This window comes from Scomber scombrus, chromosome 2 (genome assembly GCF_963691925.1).
Source record: "Scomber scombrus chromosome 2, fScoSco1.1, whole genome shotgun sequence".
Taxonomy (NCBI): Eukaryota; Metazoa; Chordata; class Actinopteri; order Scombriformes; family Scombridae; genus Scomber; species Scomber scombrus.
In genome coordinates this window covers 26,543,282-26,559,482 of record NC_084971.1, presented here as the reverse complement: position 1 = coordinate 26,559,482, position 16,201 = coordinate 26,543,282, and the positions used below count along the sequence as shown (strand labels likewise).

General features: G+C 39.4%; 2 protein-coding genes across 2 annotated transcripts; both read right to left on the bottom strand.

The window, feature by feature from the left end:
- Positions 1 to 288: 288 nt before the first annotated feature.
- On the bottom strand, positions 289 to 6,475 carry pdia2 (protein disulfide isomerase family A, member 2). Its single transcript, XM_062435325.1, has 11 exons — positions 6,193 to 6,475; positions 5,170 to 5,376; positions 4,027 to 4,160; positions 3,785 to 3,922; positions 2,777 to 2,887; positions 2,480 to 2,605; positions 2,091 to 2,285; positions 1,712 to 1,832; positions 787 to 965; positions 447 to 623; positions 289 to 342 (listed from the first exon to the last, which is right to left on the bottom strand). Exons 1-11 carry the CDS (start codon positions 6,473 to 6,475, stop codon positions 289 to 291), a joined length of 1,725 nt encoding a protein of 574 aa, XP_062291309.1.
- Positions 6,476 to 10,077: 3,602 nt separating this feature from the next.
- LOC133995843 (protein PERCC1) lies at positions 10,078 to 10,979 on the bottom strand. The gene has a single exon (XM_062435337.1). It carries the CDS (start codon positions 10,977 to 10,979, stop codon positions 10,146 to 10,148), a length of 834 nt encoding a protein of 277 aa, XP_062291321.1. The 3' UTR covers positions 10,078 to 10,145.
- Positions 10,980 to 16,201: the final 5,222 nt, after the last annotated feature.

Genomic DNA, 16,201 nt, shown 5'->3' with positions numbered 1-16,201 from the left:
AAATGTATCACATAATTTTGCAGTGCACATGTCTGTTTTTTCATTCACACTGAAAAAGTGAGGAACAGTCCAAGGTGGCAAAAAATAAAGTACATATTGAGAAATTGAATATTTATTATGTTTTTAAACAAAATGTAATCAAATCAAGTCTTAAGACAAACCTAAACAGAGTTTAAAGCTCATTCAAAATACAAAAACAGCTTTTTATTTTTATAACTCAAATCAATTTTATTTAGAAAAATTGGAAGATGCTAGATTGATCCTGACAGGCCGGAAACCGAAGTAAGATCACAGCTCATCTTTAGATGTGTTGTTCGGTACCTCTGCAGAATCGTCATCCTCCTGAAAGAGAGGAACAGGTGATATGAGAGAGAGAGAGCGTTGAGTGGAGCAGATTTATATTTAGAAGAGGATGTTCAGAATAAAGTAGCAGTAAAACTACAAACCTTGCTATCATCATCATCTCCAGCGTCCTCATCATCCTCATCTTCCTCCTCTTCATCATCTTCATCATATTCATCATCATCTTCCTGCTCATCGCTTTGCTTCTCGGGCAACACTCCTCCATCATCCAAGAACTTTGACATAGTCTCCAGATCCCTTTTTGCAGTGTAGTCGATCACCTGAAGGACAACAGAGGACGAAGGGAATGAGAGAAAAAGACAAAATGGTGGAAGACCAGAGAATAAAAAGGGAATGAGAGTAGAGAAATAATCAAAAGATCTGTCTGTATGTGGAATCTGTGTTGCTCGACGTGTGTGTGTGTGTGTGTGTGTGTGTGTGTACCTCTTTGCCACCAGCTGGGAAGTACTTGAGTGTGGGGAATCCTTGAATGTCAATAGAGTCCAGCTCATTGACCGTGGCGTCCATCTTGGCTATGATGATGTCATCATGGTCGGCATACTTTTCACCCAGCTGTTCCCAGATGGGAGTCAGCTGCTTACAGTGTCCACACCAGGGAGCGTCTACACACACACAGAGAGAACACTTTTAGAGGACAACTGCTCTGCTCTTGACTTATTTCAACTTTAAAATAAGTTTCTCTGCCTCTTTAAAACTTTGACAAGAGCAGATCATCTTAAAAATAAAAAAAGATGTGTAGTTCTCTTCATCATGGTTAACACTGTCTGTGAATGGTACTAGTAATTAGTTTAAAACTGGCATTTCCAACATCATGTAAACGCAACATAAGAAAAGAAAAACACATTTTTGATTTTTGAGCTTCACTGTGCAGAATGATGTACGTGCAAAGTTTGATACTAAAAGGCTGATTGCACATTTATCTCCTGAAAGAGGAAAGTTTCTCTCAGGTCACCAAAAATTAAGGTTTCAAGGTATGTACATATGAGAAAGATTTGTGACATTACAACTAGTTTGGAGCTATTTGTGCTCCAATATGCCACTTACAAAGTGAGATGTGAAAAAGCAAATACACTGAGAATGTACTTTTTAATGAAGTCGGAGACATCTTGTGTCCAACAGTTGAGTTTTGAGGAAGAATCTTAACTAGTTAACTGGACTTTTTGTGCAAAAACCATATCAAACACAAATTATTATTCCAAGCACAGTGTTGTTACATGTCTTAAAACATGTCTGGTGGGGATTTTTAAATTTGTTCACTTCCCTTGTAAAAATTATGTTGAGTTCAAGGATAAAACATCAGTTGATTTCACAAAATTTCAGTTTTTACAGTGCAGACTAATTGACTTACAAAACTCCACAAAGACATTCTTGGTTTCATCCAGAGCAACAGACCCAAAATTCTTTCCCACCAGAACTTTGACGGGGCCTTTATTCCAGTCCTCCGGGATCTCCTCAGTCCGATAGTAGGGCTGCATCACAAAACAAGTTGAGTTATTGTGTGTGTGTGTGTGTGTGTGTGTGTGTGTGTGTGTGTGTGTGTGTGTGTGTGTGTGTGTGTGTGTGTGTGTGTGTGTGTGTGTGTGTGTGTGTGTGTGTGTGTGTGTGTGTGTGTGTGTGTGTGTGTGTGTGTGTGTGTGTGTGTGTGTGTGTGTGTGTGTGTGTGTGTGTGTGTGTGTGTGTGTGTGTGTGTGTGTGTGTGTGTGTGTGTGTGTGTGTGTGTGGGTTACCTTGGCAGTGCCGCCCACGACCTCCTGACACAACTGTCGGAGTGAATTTGCCGAGATATCCTCAGAGGCGATGCTGAACTTCTTGCTTGTCTGCATGTTGATGATGCGTAAAGTGGGGACTTCATCCTTGGACACGCCGAAGTATCTCAGCACATGATCCATTTCCCCTGTCACGTCAATCGTAATGAACAACATCTACACAATACATGAACACATGCACACACACACACACACACACACACACACACACACACACACACACGGGACATAAAAATCAAGACAGGTTACACTAAGTGTTATGTTGTTCTGTGTCTGGTTTCTTTCAAAGACACACTGTCCTATATGCACACACACACACACACACACACACACACATATTTGACTGTTACCTTGCCCTTGAACTCCTTGGCAACAGTCCTAACTTCCTCCACCAGAGCTGTCTGACTCTCCACAGTGGAGTTGATGAACAGCAGGCAGTGCAGGAAGATGTTGGAGGTGAAGATCTTATCTGCCACCTGAACACACACACACACACACACACACACACACACACACACACACACACACACACACACACACACACACACACACACACACACACACACACACACACGTACATATAATATAATCTTAACATGATTTTACACTTCTTATCATGTACGTGTGTGTATGTGTGTTTACTTTACCTCATCACTGAATGGGATGACCAGCTCGAGGCTGTTCTGCTTGATGAAGGCGGTCACATTACTTTTGTCCATCTCTCCTGTCACCACAAAATCATCTCTGCCATCATCAAACTAGCAAAAAAAAAAAAACACACATACACAAGTTTTTGTTTACATACTTTGGCAGACCTTAACCCCAACCACCTGTTTTATAATCAACAGAAAATTAACCGACTGATTTTGATACTTGCTTTTGCTGGTTGCAGCTTCTTAAATGTGAGGAATCACTGCTTGTTTTCTGTTATATATTTTGGTGTTGAACTGTTGCATGAACTAAGCAAACAATTCACTTTGCTTTCTGACATCTTATCAACAAAACAGTTAATTGATCATTTGAAAAGAAGAGCTGTCAGATTATTTATTAAATGAACTATTAGTTCAGGTCCTAATCTTTTACTTAGCCCTTACATACTGTTCAGAGTCAAATTTGACAATTCCTTACATTTGAGAGCTGTAAAAACACCCTATACACATTTCTTTTAGCTGGACTTTTCCTAATGTAACCTGAATATACCATGTTTTTGTGCAGCTGATACAAACGTTTATATATGCAAATATCCAAATTTGACCTTTGTTTATTTAAATACATTTTTAAAAAATCATTATATTCTATTAAATATTCTCCTGGACCATAACATAGTGGTTGTGAATGTCTTTTTTCTATAGACAAACACTCTGTTTGCTCTCTGACAGCTTCATTAAGGATTAATCAAACATTTATTAATGGCTGATGGGGAATTTATGATTGTGAATTGGTGTAGAGACTAATTATGAGTCAGAATGTGAACATTATGTGAGGGTTAATTCCCTGCATATGGCATTTAGATTTTTGTCATAACTTAAACTAGACTAGTACTAATTGACTCGGACACTAGATGGCAGCAAAGCTAACTCCATTATAGCTTTTTGTATCTTTGCACGGCCTTACTGATTCTCAGGCTCTCTGTCAGCATCATTTAACGTTCATACCTTTTTAAAGACAACCACTGTATCAGATTTCACTTCATACTTCTGGAAAACTTCAGGAGATGCTGTCACGGCAAACTCAGTGTCAGTCATATCCATCATGACCTCTGTGAACACCTTCGCAACCTCACTTTCCAGACTCTAAAGGAGAGAATAAAGATGATGATGCTACATATTAAATACATATGTATAGATAATTTAATCATGATGCCGAATAGATTCAACGGAAAGAAAAAAAAACATACTTCAAAGAATCCTACAACTGAGATATTATGGTCATCAATGAAGTCAGCTGCAGACTCCACCGTGTCGAGGACTGCAGCACCGGGTCCTGTACGACGCTTCAACCACTGGACCATTCCCTCTGCTGTCCTCTTACCTGGGCCACACACACACACACACACACACAGCACAACAAGAGTTACTTCAGGTGCTTTAACGCACCAAGATAGAAGATAAAAGAAAAACAAGTGTAACAGTGTGTCTCAAAGCAACCAGGTTAGAAAAAAAATATGCTGATTCAGAAAAATATTGTAGGCCGAGTTGAACAGTTAGCACATCAAACACTGAACATGGACTGTAGATTAAATACACACACACACACACACACACACACACACACACACACACACACACACACACACACACACACACACACACACACATCTCAGACCACAATCACTTTTGGAGACATTACATAGACCTAAATTCATTTCCTGTAGACTTGCCTTAACCGTAACTACTTGCCTGACCCCAACCTTAACCTCTGACCCAAAAATCTGCTTATATAGGCACATAGCTTTTATCTCTAGTTGGACAAGCCGCCCCCAATTACCCAGGCCCAACCAAATGAATTGGTCCTAAGTCTGAAAATGTGTCCCCAAAAGCAGCCTATCAGACCTTCACATACACACTAAGCTCAGACATGACTGTTAGGTGTATTTCAAGGAAAGTTTGACACTTTGGGAAACAAAATCATCTTCTTTCTTTCTGAGAGTTAGATGAGAAGATTCCTGTCTGTTAGTTGACTGAATGATAAAAGAAAAGTCATTGAAAAAAAACCCTGCTCAAAGACAGAAAAGCTGTTGATCCAATTAAATAGCTTAAGGCATGTTAATGATAAAGATGGGAAACAGGTTAAACGGTGAACAGGTAAAGTAAACACAGTTTGGGCTCAAACATGGCTGTATTAATGCATGTGTGAATTTGCATTTGTCTGTCAGGCTTATTAGTAACGTAGGCATACATGTGTAGCCTGGATAGGGCGTGTGTGTGTGTGTGTGTGTGTGTGTGTGTGTGTGTGTGTGTGTGTGTGTGTGTGTGTGTGTGCGCGTGTGTGTGTGTGTGTGTGTGTGTGTGTGTGTGTGTGTGTGTGTGTGTGTGTTTACCAGTGAAGTCGACAGTCTCCTTGCGGTCTCCGTTGAGGAACAGTTTCAGAGATGGGAAACTTTCGATGATAAACTCCCCAGCTATCTCCTTCTCCTCTATGGCATCCACTTTGGCCAAACGTATTGCTGATCCCTCCTCCTTCAGCTTCCCTGCAGCCTCGGCATACACAGGTTCCAGCTGCTTACAGTGGCCACACCATGGAGCATCTACACACACACACACACACACACACACATACATCTCTTTATCTCTTTATACAGCAGGGGACTGAGTTTAAAAAGTACTTCCATGCTTTCTGCATGTAGAAGAGAGACTGAAATTCAAAGAGGCTTTATAACAAAAGCAACAGACATACAGCTGCTCCACAGACCTCTGCTCTGTCCATTTTGTTTTGTTTCTATCAGCAGCTCAGCTCACAGATACACATGGAAATAAGCTGCTGATAGCAACAGTGGCAGTTGGGCTCAGCCTTTATTCTCTCTGCTCTTTTCCTCGTTTCTCACCATGCCCTCCTATGCTATACTGCTGAGCTCATCTGTGGGAAAGTTGAACCGAGAGAACATCTGGACAGTAGCGAGCACGTTTTGGATGATAACGCATCAGTGCTCACGAGGAAAAGCACAGAGAGCGCTTAGATGAGACTTTTCATACTTAGAAAGGAAGTTGGTGAGCTATTCCCAAAGTTTTCAGTTATGTCTCGCGGCCTTCTTCAGCTGTTGGGCCTTTCGTTTAAGATTTTTATCAATCTTTTTGTGTTCTTGATGTGTGTACGCTCATTTTACATCTCAGTTCTTTGCCTGCATGTTACATCTGCATTTCTTCTTTAGGAGAGTACACATATGTGACACCTTTCAGCAGCAAATCTGTCAATGGCATCCAACATATGTCGTCATCTGATGATATTTGTGCGAACAAAGCAACACAAATGTATTTTAAACAACATTAACAGATGTGATGATATTCTTTCATTTAGATTTCTTTGTTTTACAGAGCTGATCACTGCATGATTCAGAGGTACTTACAGAACTCCACCAGTAAATACTGGTTCTCACTGAGTGCTCTGTCAAAGTTGACGCTGTGGAGAACCATTACATCTTTCTCCTCCTCTATCTCAGTTGTTTTCTCTTTCTTTGGTGCATCTTTGGTATCCTCTTCTGACTCTCCTGATGCGTCGTCCATTGATACGGCTTCTTTTCTTTCTGTCTCTGGGTCATCGTCTGTGTCGTCTGTGTCGTTGGCCTGGATGCAGGAGGCCCACAGCAGCAGGCCCAGAAGAGCTATGGATACTAGAGTGTGCGTCTTCATGTCAGCGTGTCTGTGCTGCTCTGGTACCTCCGCTCAGGTATGGACACCTTAATACATGTGTCACTGAGGCAGTTTGTACCTTTATGTGTCTAAGATGGAGAGTGTGTGTCGAAATCCTACTGGCCTTTCCGCTCATCCAATCAGACGTCATGCCTGCAGGGACATTTTCCAGTCTAAACCAATGACAAGCTGCCCTGTAGATTCAGAATTGGGCAAACTGACTGTTACGGCTTCAGGACTCATCACATGAACACCATCTATTTCTTCCTCACTTTACTTTTTTTTATATTACTTTATTACTTAAAGTTGTTCATCTTTCCAATAGTTTTCAGTGAGTCTCCATCACCTACTAAATGGAAACACATACTGCATGCTCCTTTAATTCTTTCACCCACTCTGTGGCCTTATCAGACCCTAATTTGCCTAAAAACAGTAACAGCAGTGTAACAACGTGGATTTCAAACTCTCTCTTCTCCATTCCTCTCTTTTATCTCACCATTTCTGTGTACTTAAACGTCAGCAAACACTCTCACCGCTCTCTCTTCTCCGCCCTTTTTTTAACAGAACCAGCAGGTAATTGGCCTGTTTAACTCTGCGTTTACAGCACTAAAATTCAACTAGAAGGCTCTTTTGAAATGATAATGTAACTGTCAGATATACTCAGCAGAATCAGGGTGCAAATATTGCCGCAGGAGAGAGTAGTAATATGTTTTTAATGTGCTTTAAAGGTGCATTTCACCCAAACTGTACAACACATTATTCTATCACTCTGCCCGAGTTTTGTACTATATAGGGCCTAGGTGTTGCAATAACTTACACCTCCACCCCACTACAGTGTATGTTTAATTATTTTATTTATTATAAAATTGCATCAGGACAACAACAATACTATACACTGCAAAAATATCCATCCTATTAAGTAATCTTTCATTTCTTGAGTGCTGATTTTCACGTGTTTTGTTGTTAGTCCCTTATGTTCTTTAAATAGGTGAAAAGATTTGCTTGTGCAATGAATATTTTTCAATTAGATTCCAAAAGAAATCATAATAATCAAGAAATTAGTGTTTATATCTGTAAACAATTAAGCAGATTTGGTGCTGCAATACATAAAAATGCAACATAGAATATTAAAAATGTTTAAGAAATGCTTTTACTGTTCAGTCGTATGTTTTGAATTTATTGTAATAAAATAATACTTTAAAGCTGTACTCAAGTGATTTTGTATTGGGCTTCCATGAAGTTGGGGAGACTTGCAAGAGACAGATTAATTAAAAGTAGTTTAACTTCTCACCTTCCTGCAGTGATGCACAGGTATGTTACAGGACACTCACTGTTAGCTGTGGTCACAGGTGCAACAGAGTGCATTTCTAACAGAAAACAACTATGTGAAAGCGGCTTGAAACTTTCAACCAGTGAGGGCAGCAAAACACCAATTCTCAGCCTGGTTTTAGGGGAAATTATTCTTTAAAAGTGATTTAAGAGAAGAAACAGAGTTTGCAGCCCCGATCTCATCAGGTAAGTAATTCCAAAATGTAGGAGCCCTAACTGAGTAGGCTTTATTGTCTTTGTGTCTAAAGCTTTGTTAGCAGTGCTATTCCTCCATAAAACAGGTTTACAATACATGATATGGAGCTCTTTTGAGGTATTTGGTCATCAGATCAGTAAAATAAATACTGCAGGGAGGATTATTACAAGCAGAAAGCAGCCACAGTCAGAGTTATAGGCAACAGGCACTCATTGCATTTTCAGCATTACTAAACAATTTATTTTACCATGAAAAAACCCTTTAAGTCTAGACCTTGGGACAATGAGAAGAGAAGCATCTGAGGATCTCGAAGAGTTGAAGGACATATAGAATAATAAAACATCAGAAGCAAAACTGGAGGCTTTAAAAGTAATCATCAGAAAAAAGAGCAGCAGGTAGATACTGTAGGGAAGCCAGGATCATTGAAATGTGATCATATGTCTTAAAAATCCTGGCAGCTGAGTTTTGAATTTTTAAATAAAGCTGTACAAATGTATCCTGGTTAATATAATGTGTAGGCTCCAAGCACAGGGTAACATTGATGACATTACTGTGAAATAATCAGACCTTATATAACTGTTTTCACAGGCCAAGTGACATATAAACTGATTTAAATGCACAACATTGGTGGAGGGGCCCTTTAAGGATTCAATTACAGATTAATATAGCTCAGGAAGAAGAAGGTCTTTTTGCAGGATGTGTCTTGATTACTCTGTATAATCCACATACCATTCTATAAACAGGTTTAAGAGGCACTATTTCTTGGGTTAATGAAGACTGAACTCAGTGTGTTCAGAGTAATTGGGGGGTGATGGAGAAAGACAAGTTGCTGATGAGTTTTTCAAATGTAATTTTCAACACTTGGAGCACCACAAACTACATTACAGTCACTCAGAAGTGATGGAAGAAGTACTCCAATCTTTTACTTAAAAAAAAGGGTTCAAAATGTTTCGAGTTTGTCTTAAAACAACAGTCAGGTGCTCATATGAATGTTGCCATAATCATTCCTCCTGTTCATACTGGCCATTAAAAGATGCCTTCATAATGTATTTACAATGTAAATGATGGAGGCCAAAATCCACAGTCGTCCTTCTGTCCAAACACATATTTACAAGTTTATCTGAAGTTAATATGAAGCGCTCACCATCCCAGTTAATCAAATCAAGTACATATCTTTCATCATTACATTACATCATTGACAAAGTTCTTGTTGTTATTATACTGCCACTGCAGCTCAACAGGAAAACATTGTCCAAAGAAACATGAAGAGGGAAATTGATGCTAAACAGATGACTAACTGAGACTGCTGAAGCCTAATGTTGATCTATAAGCTTCAGGTCAACATTTAAATGCATTTTGGACAAGATGACTGTGTGGACACACTGTGCATTTTGGCCCCCAGCACTTACATTGAAAGCACATTTGAAGGGGAACTTTTAATAGTCAGTATGAACAGGACAAATGATTACAGCAAAGAAAATATTTTCAGTGTTGATATGGACACCTGATTGCTGTTTTAAAACAGACTTTAAAACATAAGTTTAGTCTGCAAAATGTACTTAAGATATCAAAAGTAAAAGTACACATTATACAGAATGGTGCAGTTTAGAGTGTTATATTTATGATACATTTATATAAATTATTTGCAAATTTATACTGATTCACTGATGTATACATGTAAGCATTAATTTTGACAAGGTGGAGCTAATTTTAACACCTTAGACTGTTGGTGGATTGCTGTAGATAATCTATAAAAATGTACTTTATGTAGAACAAACTGATGTTTTATGTATAAGATATTGATCTGAAAAGTAACATTTTCCTCAGTAATACAGTGGAGTAGAGGTATAAAGTTGCACAAAACAGAAGTACTAGTAAGTAAAATAAAAATTTTACCAAGTACAGTACTTTAGTAAATGTACTTAAATTGATCTGAAGACTAGACTAGATATGAGTTCTGTTAGTGGGAAATTGTTTATAATTTGAGTGAACTGAGCCTTTAAAATAAACATCACATGAATTAAAACTGTGCATAAACATTGGTTGATTCTAGTTTGTTTTTTTATTAAAGTTTTTTACAAATATGTATCAAAGCTGTAAATGACATGAATAAAGTTTCATCATACAAGCAGCGAGACAATGTGTTTAATGCTCCATGTGTGTGTTCTCCGTCAGTGTGTGAGTCAGCTCTGGGTTCGGATCCCAGTTTGCCAGCAAGTCACTGAAGTCAGGCTGCGTGCCGTCGAGCGTATTGTGGTGTGGGAGCTCGTTGTAGTGCACGTGTGTGTTAGTGTCTTCGTGTGTGTCACCTTGTGAAGGTGTGTCGCTGTTGTAACTGATCAGAGAGCAGCAGGGGATCGGCTCAGTCCAGAAACTGAGCGGAAGATGCCTCTTGATCATTGGGCGGCACCGACCCTGACTCAGGCCCCTGTGGTCAAACAGTTCAGCCAGCGGCCCCAAGCCGTTGTTGCTCTTAGCAACCACCCCTCCTTGATCCCCACCACAGGTCACAAAGGAGCTGTCTTGCTCCTCTGGACTTCCTGCTCTTGCAATTCTCAGCAGGTCGTCGTAGTAACGCAGACGTCCGCTAGTTGTGACAGAGACGGAGTCACTGTAGATGTCACAAGCTTCTTGATCTCCGGGACAGCGACCAAAATATCGCTGGACATCACGACTGATGAGGTCGGCAAACCTCAGCAGCTGCTTGGTCACATCCAAAGCGTAGTGAGCAGGATTTAGAAAAACCTCCTCTAAACATTCCTCCTCTTCCTCCTGAGCTTCAGATGCAACATCTTCATCCTCCTCATCCATGTCTTCCTCATCTTCTTCTTCTCTTTCCTCCTGATCGTCCCCCTCTTCGGTCTTTTCCCCCGCTTTCTCTTCTTTGTCGTCCTTGCATGGAGAGTGCTGGAAAATCAAGGGGAAATAGTCTAGAGCCGGAGCCTGAAGAAGGAAGTTCCTGATGACGCCGGCCGCCATCTTGGCTTGTTGTCACTGAAACAATTACAGATGAAAGTAAAGATGAGAAACCAGGACGGACAGCAGATCATTTACAGGCAAATATGTTGAATTTGGTTGAAAAAGTAAAAGTTTTATTACCTAGTGAACTGCAATTAGCGGCCAGGTTCAGGTGAGTCTGTGTCGAGGTCCAAAGGAAAGGTCTGGCCTGGGTCATTGATGGATCACATGTGTGTGTGCATATGTAATACTGGTCCGTCAGGATCGTCACTGTATATATACCTCAGGACGTGGCTGCATACGTGTGTGTCTCCCCGCAGCTTCCAGCCCAAATATTTGCGTGCCGGATTGGTCAAACACACTTTGTTTACTTTATCACTGGGCAACCGGGGAGGGGGTCCGAGGCTAATGGATCCTCTGCTAGGGGATGATGGAGAGTTGTTACACACACACACACACACACACACACACACACACACACACACACACACACACACACACACACACACACACACACGCACACATGCACACATGCACATAGATGCTTTTTCCGTCCCTGTTATCTGGCTAGTTAAAGGATAAAAGAGCATGAAATCAAATCATATGCTGTTTTGACTTCTAAAGGGGAACACTCTGAACCGACATCAGCCCACCACTCGTTACCAGTGACACCAGACTGCCACACGGCACACGTTCTGCTCAAGACATGAAATGCTGAAATGTTCTTTAAATGGGATGCATCATGATATAAAGTCTACAAGAGTCAACCACCTCCCCAACTCCCAATCTCTGTCTTCAAGAACATGATTATATCCACAGCTGAAGTTTAACCTGAGACTACTGACTGATGTGCAGAATAAAAACTCAGAAAAAGGATGTTGGAAGATAAATGTTGAGTTGACAGTAGATCAGGATGTAAAGAAGGTCGTCTTTCTCATCAGAGTGTCAGTGGTTTGGTTTCCAGCTCTTGAACTGAACTCAAAAACTGCTCCCAAATAGCAGGTTAACTTTACTGGCAGCTCAGCTACCATCATTTGGCTTAAATCCACCCTCAGAAAAGGTTAGTTTAGAATCAAGTCAATTTTAACACACCTGGTTTCCAAAAAACATGATTAGAATGACTTTATACCCAATGTCCTAATAGATCACACTAATGAAATGCACTCTCATACCATGGTGAAATAACCGATACTTGGCAGTTCCCCAAAAGGAATGATTTCCCCTCTAAATGTCTCAGATGGTGTTCAAGATGCAAAATTGAGGAATCAACCCAACATTTCACAAAAAAACAAAAGAAAACGTTGCTTTTTCTTTCCTTCCTTGCCCATTAATCATCTCAGGTTCCTTTAGATTCAACTTGTGACCTTTGGGGGGTCCAGACTCCCAGGTTAGTACCTACTGCTAAAAGCACACCATATTACAGAATATCTTCCAGGAAACACAAGAAATTATTGTTAAAATTGTGGGTTAAATAAAATAAATTAAACATTTGCATCTCAGACTCTGTGAACTTCTTCATTTATATATTTTATTATTATTATTAGCATTTGTTTGGACACATTTGGGTTGTATTACTATTTAAATGGGTAACTAAAATAGTTTATATTGTACATAACAAAGAATAAAGAAAGCTTGTGCATGTTTATCATATGTCAATCATGACCTGATGATTAAGTCCTGTACGTCAATAAATTTTACTGACTTTTACAGACATCTGTATCTCTGTACATATGTGCATGTGCTTCTGTTTATATGTGCATGTCCAGCATTAATGTGTGTGTGTGTGTGTGTGTGTGTGTGTGTGTGTGTGTGTGTGTGTGTGTGTGTGTGTGTGTGTGTGTGTGTGTGTGTGTGTGTGTGTGTGTGTGTGTGTATGTGTGTGTGTGTTATCAGGACGTCCTGACTCCCCTGGCCTGCCTGTCATCAGTATCCAGGCTTCTGTGTTGATTTTAGGGCTAAAGATCAATAGTGGCAATATGTCGGCTCTCAAGAGCCTGACAATGAATTACACACGCTTTTAGGCACAGAAGCACATGGACACACACACATACACACACACACACACACACACACACACACACACACACACACACGCACACACACACACACACACACACACACACACACTTTTTTCACAGTTTATTTCTAATAGTTGATTGTTTACATGAAGGCTGAGCTTCACACAAAGATCATAAGCAAAAACATAAGTTTAGATTAGAAGCTCTGCATAAAAATATAAACTCACAATGAACTGATGAGTGATTATAAATTCTGTCTGACATGATAGGGAATATGTACCTTGAATTACACAGTAAACGTTGTACACTTCAACAGCCTTACACAGTAAATTATCTGTTGTGTTATGCAGGCCTTTAAAAACCACCAGTCTTATTATTATCTGTCTTTTTCTTGCTTGTTTTTTCTTTTGCTCAGTGTTTTTGCTGAAATTTTAACCAGATTTAACCAAAGCATTGAGCTGAAAGTCGCTTAATGGATTTTTAGTCAGCACTTAAATTTACAATACACAATATTAATCCAGCAGATGTCACACTATAGCATCAGCATCTCAGACCAAAAAAAAAAAAGTCCTTTACTCAATAAAGTTTGGGGAAAAAGACAAATCTCAGATCAATCTGTTCAACTAGGCAGTGCAGATGAAATATGGATTACATTTAGTTACTGCACCTTCAAATGCTTTCAGAAACATATTTTAGTGTACAGTTTAGCTGTAATTGGAGAAAGTTTGTGATGTGGCCGCCATCTTGGAAGTGGACACAGAGGGATACACTGCACGAACATGCACACTTACATGCACTACAGTGTGGCTTGATTCTCTCCTCCGATCGCCATTACTCAACTATATTTTCATATAGTGAATAGTTGTTCTAACATCCAGTGAGGCTGAATATCATTGATTGCGACTTTAAAGTAAACGTAACAGCATGTATAGACTTATGACAGCAGTGAAACATCCCTGTGAATCAGAGTCAGGGTCGGGAAGGTTACTTTGGAAATGTAATAGGTTACAGATTACTAGTTGCCCTATTTAAAATGTAATGTAACTATTTCAATTACTTATTCAAAGTAATGTAATTTATTACATTTGATTATTTTTTGATTACTTTTCTAAATGTTTTTAACTTTTGGGATAATTGTACCCATTAAGCACCAGTTCAGGTGTTTTCATGGATACTGACATGATTTATAAGGGAGATCATTTTTTTTTATAAAGCAAGATATATCTGTCATGTGAAAAATGTTTCATTAGTTCATGTAGATTTTGGAATATGAAATAAAGATATTTTATGAAAAAAGTAAAAAGTCTGTCATGGGCTTAATTGGTTCTGTGACACCATTAAAGCCCATGTGTGCTTATTTATAAAATATAAAAAATATATTGATTTCAAAGAATTAAAAGCAGAAATATATGTAAAATGTTAAAGGTCTGACTTCAGATGTAACCTGCTTTGTAATCAGGCCAGCTGACAGTCTTGCCTGGGCCCGGGAAGAGATAATCTTAGATGGGCCCCCACGCACCCGGATTTCTCATTTTCCCTTGCTCTTCCTCTCCTCTTCTCTCCTCTGCTCTTCCTCTCCTCTCCTCAGTGTTGGGGAAGCTACTTTGCAAGCATACCTTGTAAAACTACATGTAGTTCAGCCTGACAGTAGTTTGAACAAACTACCCCTGGAGAAATGTAGTTTGTAAAACTACAGCTAAAAAAAGTAGCTTTAGCAACTACTTATACTCATTATACTCATTTAACTCAGCGTTAAATAAATCAACATGTGGTCTATATGAAACTAAATATAATAGCCTACAAAAAATTCACATGCCAGCAGAAATATGCCTCTCAAATCAGTTTTATTTTTTTAAAGAAAAAAAGCTGACATGTTGGTCAACATACTGTAGGTTCACCATAGACATGTTGGGTAATATAAAGAGAAAATGAAAATCCTACCCCAATACCCACATGTAAATCAGAAATGTAAATCAGTCTACAAAAAATGTAATAAAAAACCCAAAGAGGCAGACATATTCTAGATCGGTGTGTCTTGAACAACAATGTTGGCATGTCATGACATGATTCATGCCTTTTTTAATTTTCTTTATTTAAAATAACATTTATATTATATAGGTCTTTTTTTTATAAAAAATATTTCATGTGCAGGTGGTCGAGTGGTTAGAGCACATGCCATATACGCTGCTAAATAAAGGCGTCCATGCCAACAAAAATATTTCTATATGTTATTGACCAAAATTGTAGTTTGTAAATTGAGTAGTTAAACTACAAAAAATGACCCAAAAAGTAGTTGAAATACTTGACGCAGCACAACATATGAATGTAGTTTAACTACCAGCAAGTTACAGCAAATTGTAGTTAAGCTATGTAGTTCAACTACATGTAGTTTAAGTCTAACCAACACTGCCTCTCCTCTGCTCTTCCTACTAGTGATGTGTCGTTCGCGAACGAGCCGGCTCTAAGAGCCGATGTTTTGTAGTGAACGAGAAGAGCCGATGCCCGTCGGAGAGAGCCGAATCTTCAGCCTCCTGTTCAGCAGTCCGTTTGGCTGAGAATCCATGCAGGCAGGGGCGGGAGTTTATTTTGATGGGCACACCATTCGGCCAATCACATGCGAGGACAGACTAGGATCATACCATTATGTGAAAGAAGGAAGGGGGGCAGACGCTCCAAAGACAGTGAGTGTAGTGGTACAGGCCAGATACACACAGCAGAGACAGAGGAGGATGTGAGTGCAAGCATGTCAATGTGTTCAGTTGTTCTGTGTTCAGTTCAAGGTTTTTCAGGTGTTTAACAGTTTGATTAAAATGTTAAACAAAAGTTACTGTATTTTTTTTGTAATGACAAAAATGCATACAAATAAGGCTTTTATGAAAACACTGAATGAAAACTTGCTTACCAATACACAAGCCATTCATAATTGCTAAATCAGGCTAAAATAGAACGCTCAGAGTGATACTAAATGAAGAGCCGTTTGGGAGCCGTAAGAGCTGGCTCTTCTAAGGGAGCCGAGCCAAAAGAGCCGAATCTTTGAAAAGAGCCGGTTTGCCCATCACTACTTCCTACTCCTACTCTATCAGACTCGGTCATTTTAGTGGGCCATAGTGCAGGATCGCTGAAATACTTGGGTAAAGTTAGAAAGAGATTGGCAGATTCGAACTTCAGCTATCAATAGCTCACAAACGAAACATTGTTAAAACATAAAAAATGTCTCTTTCCTAT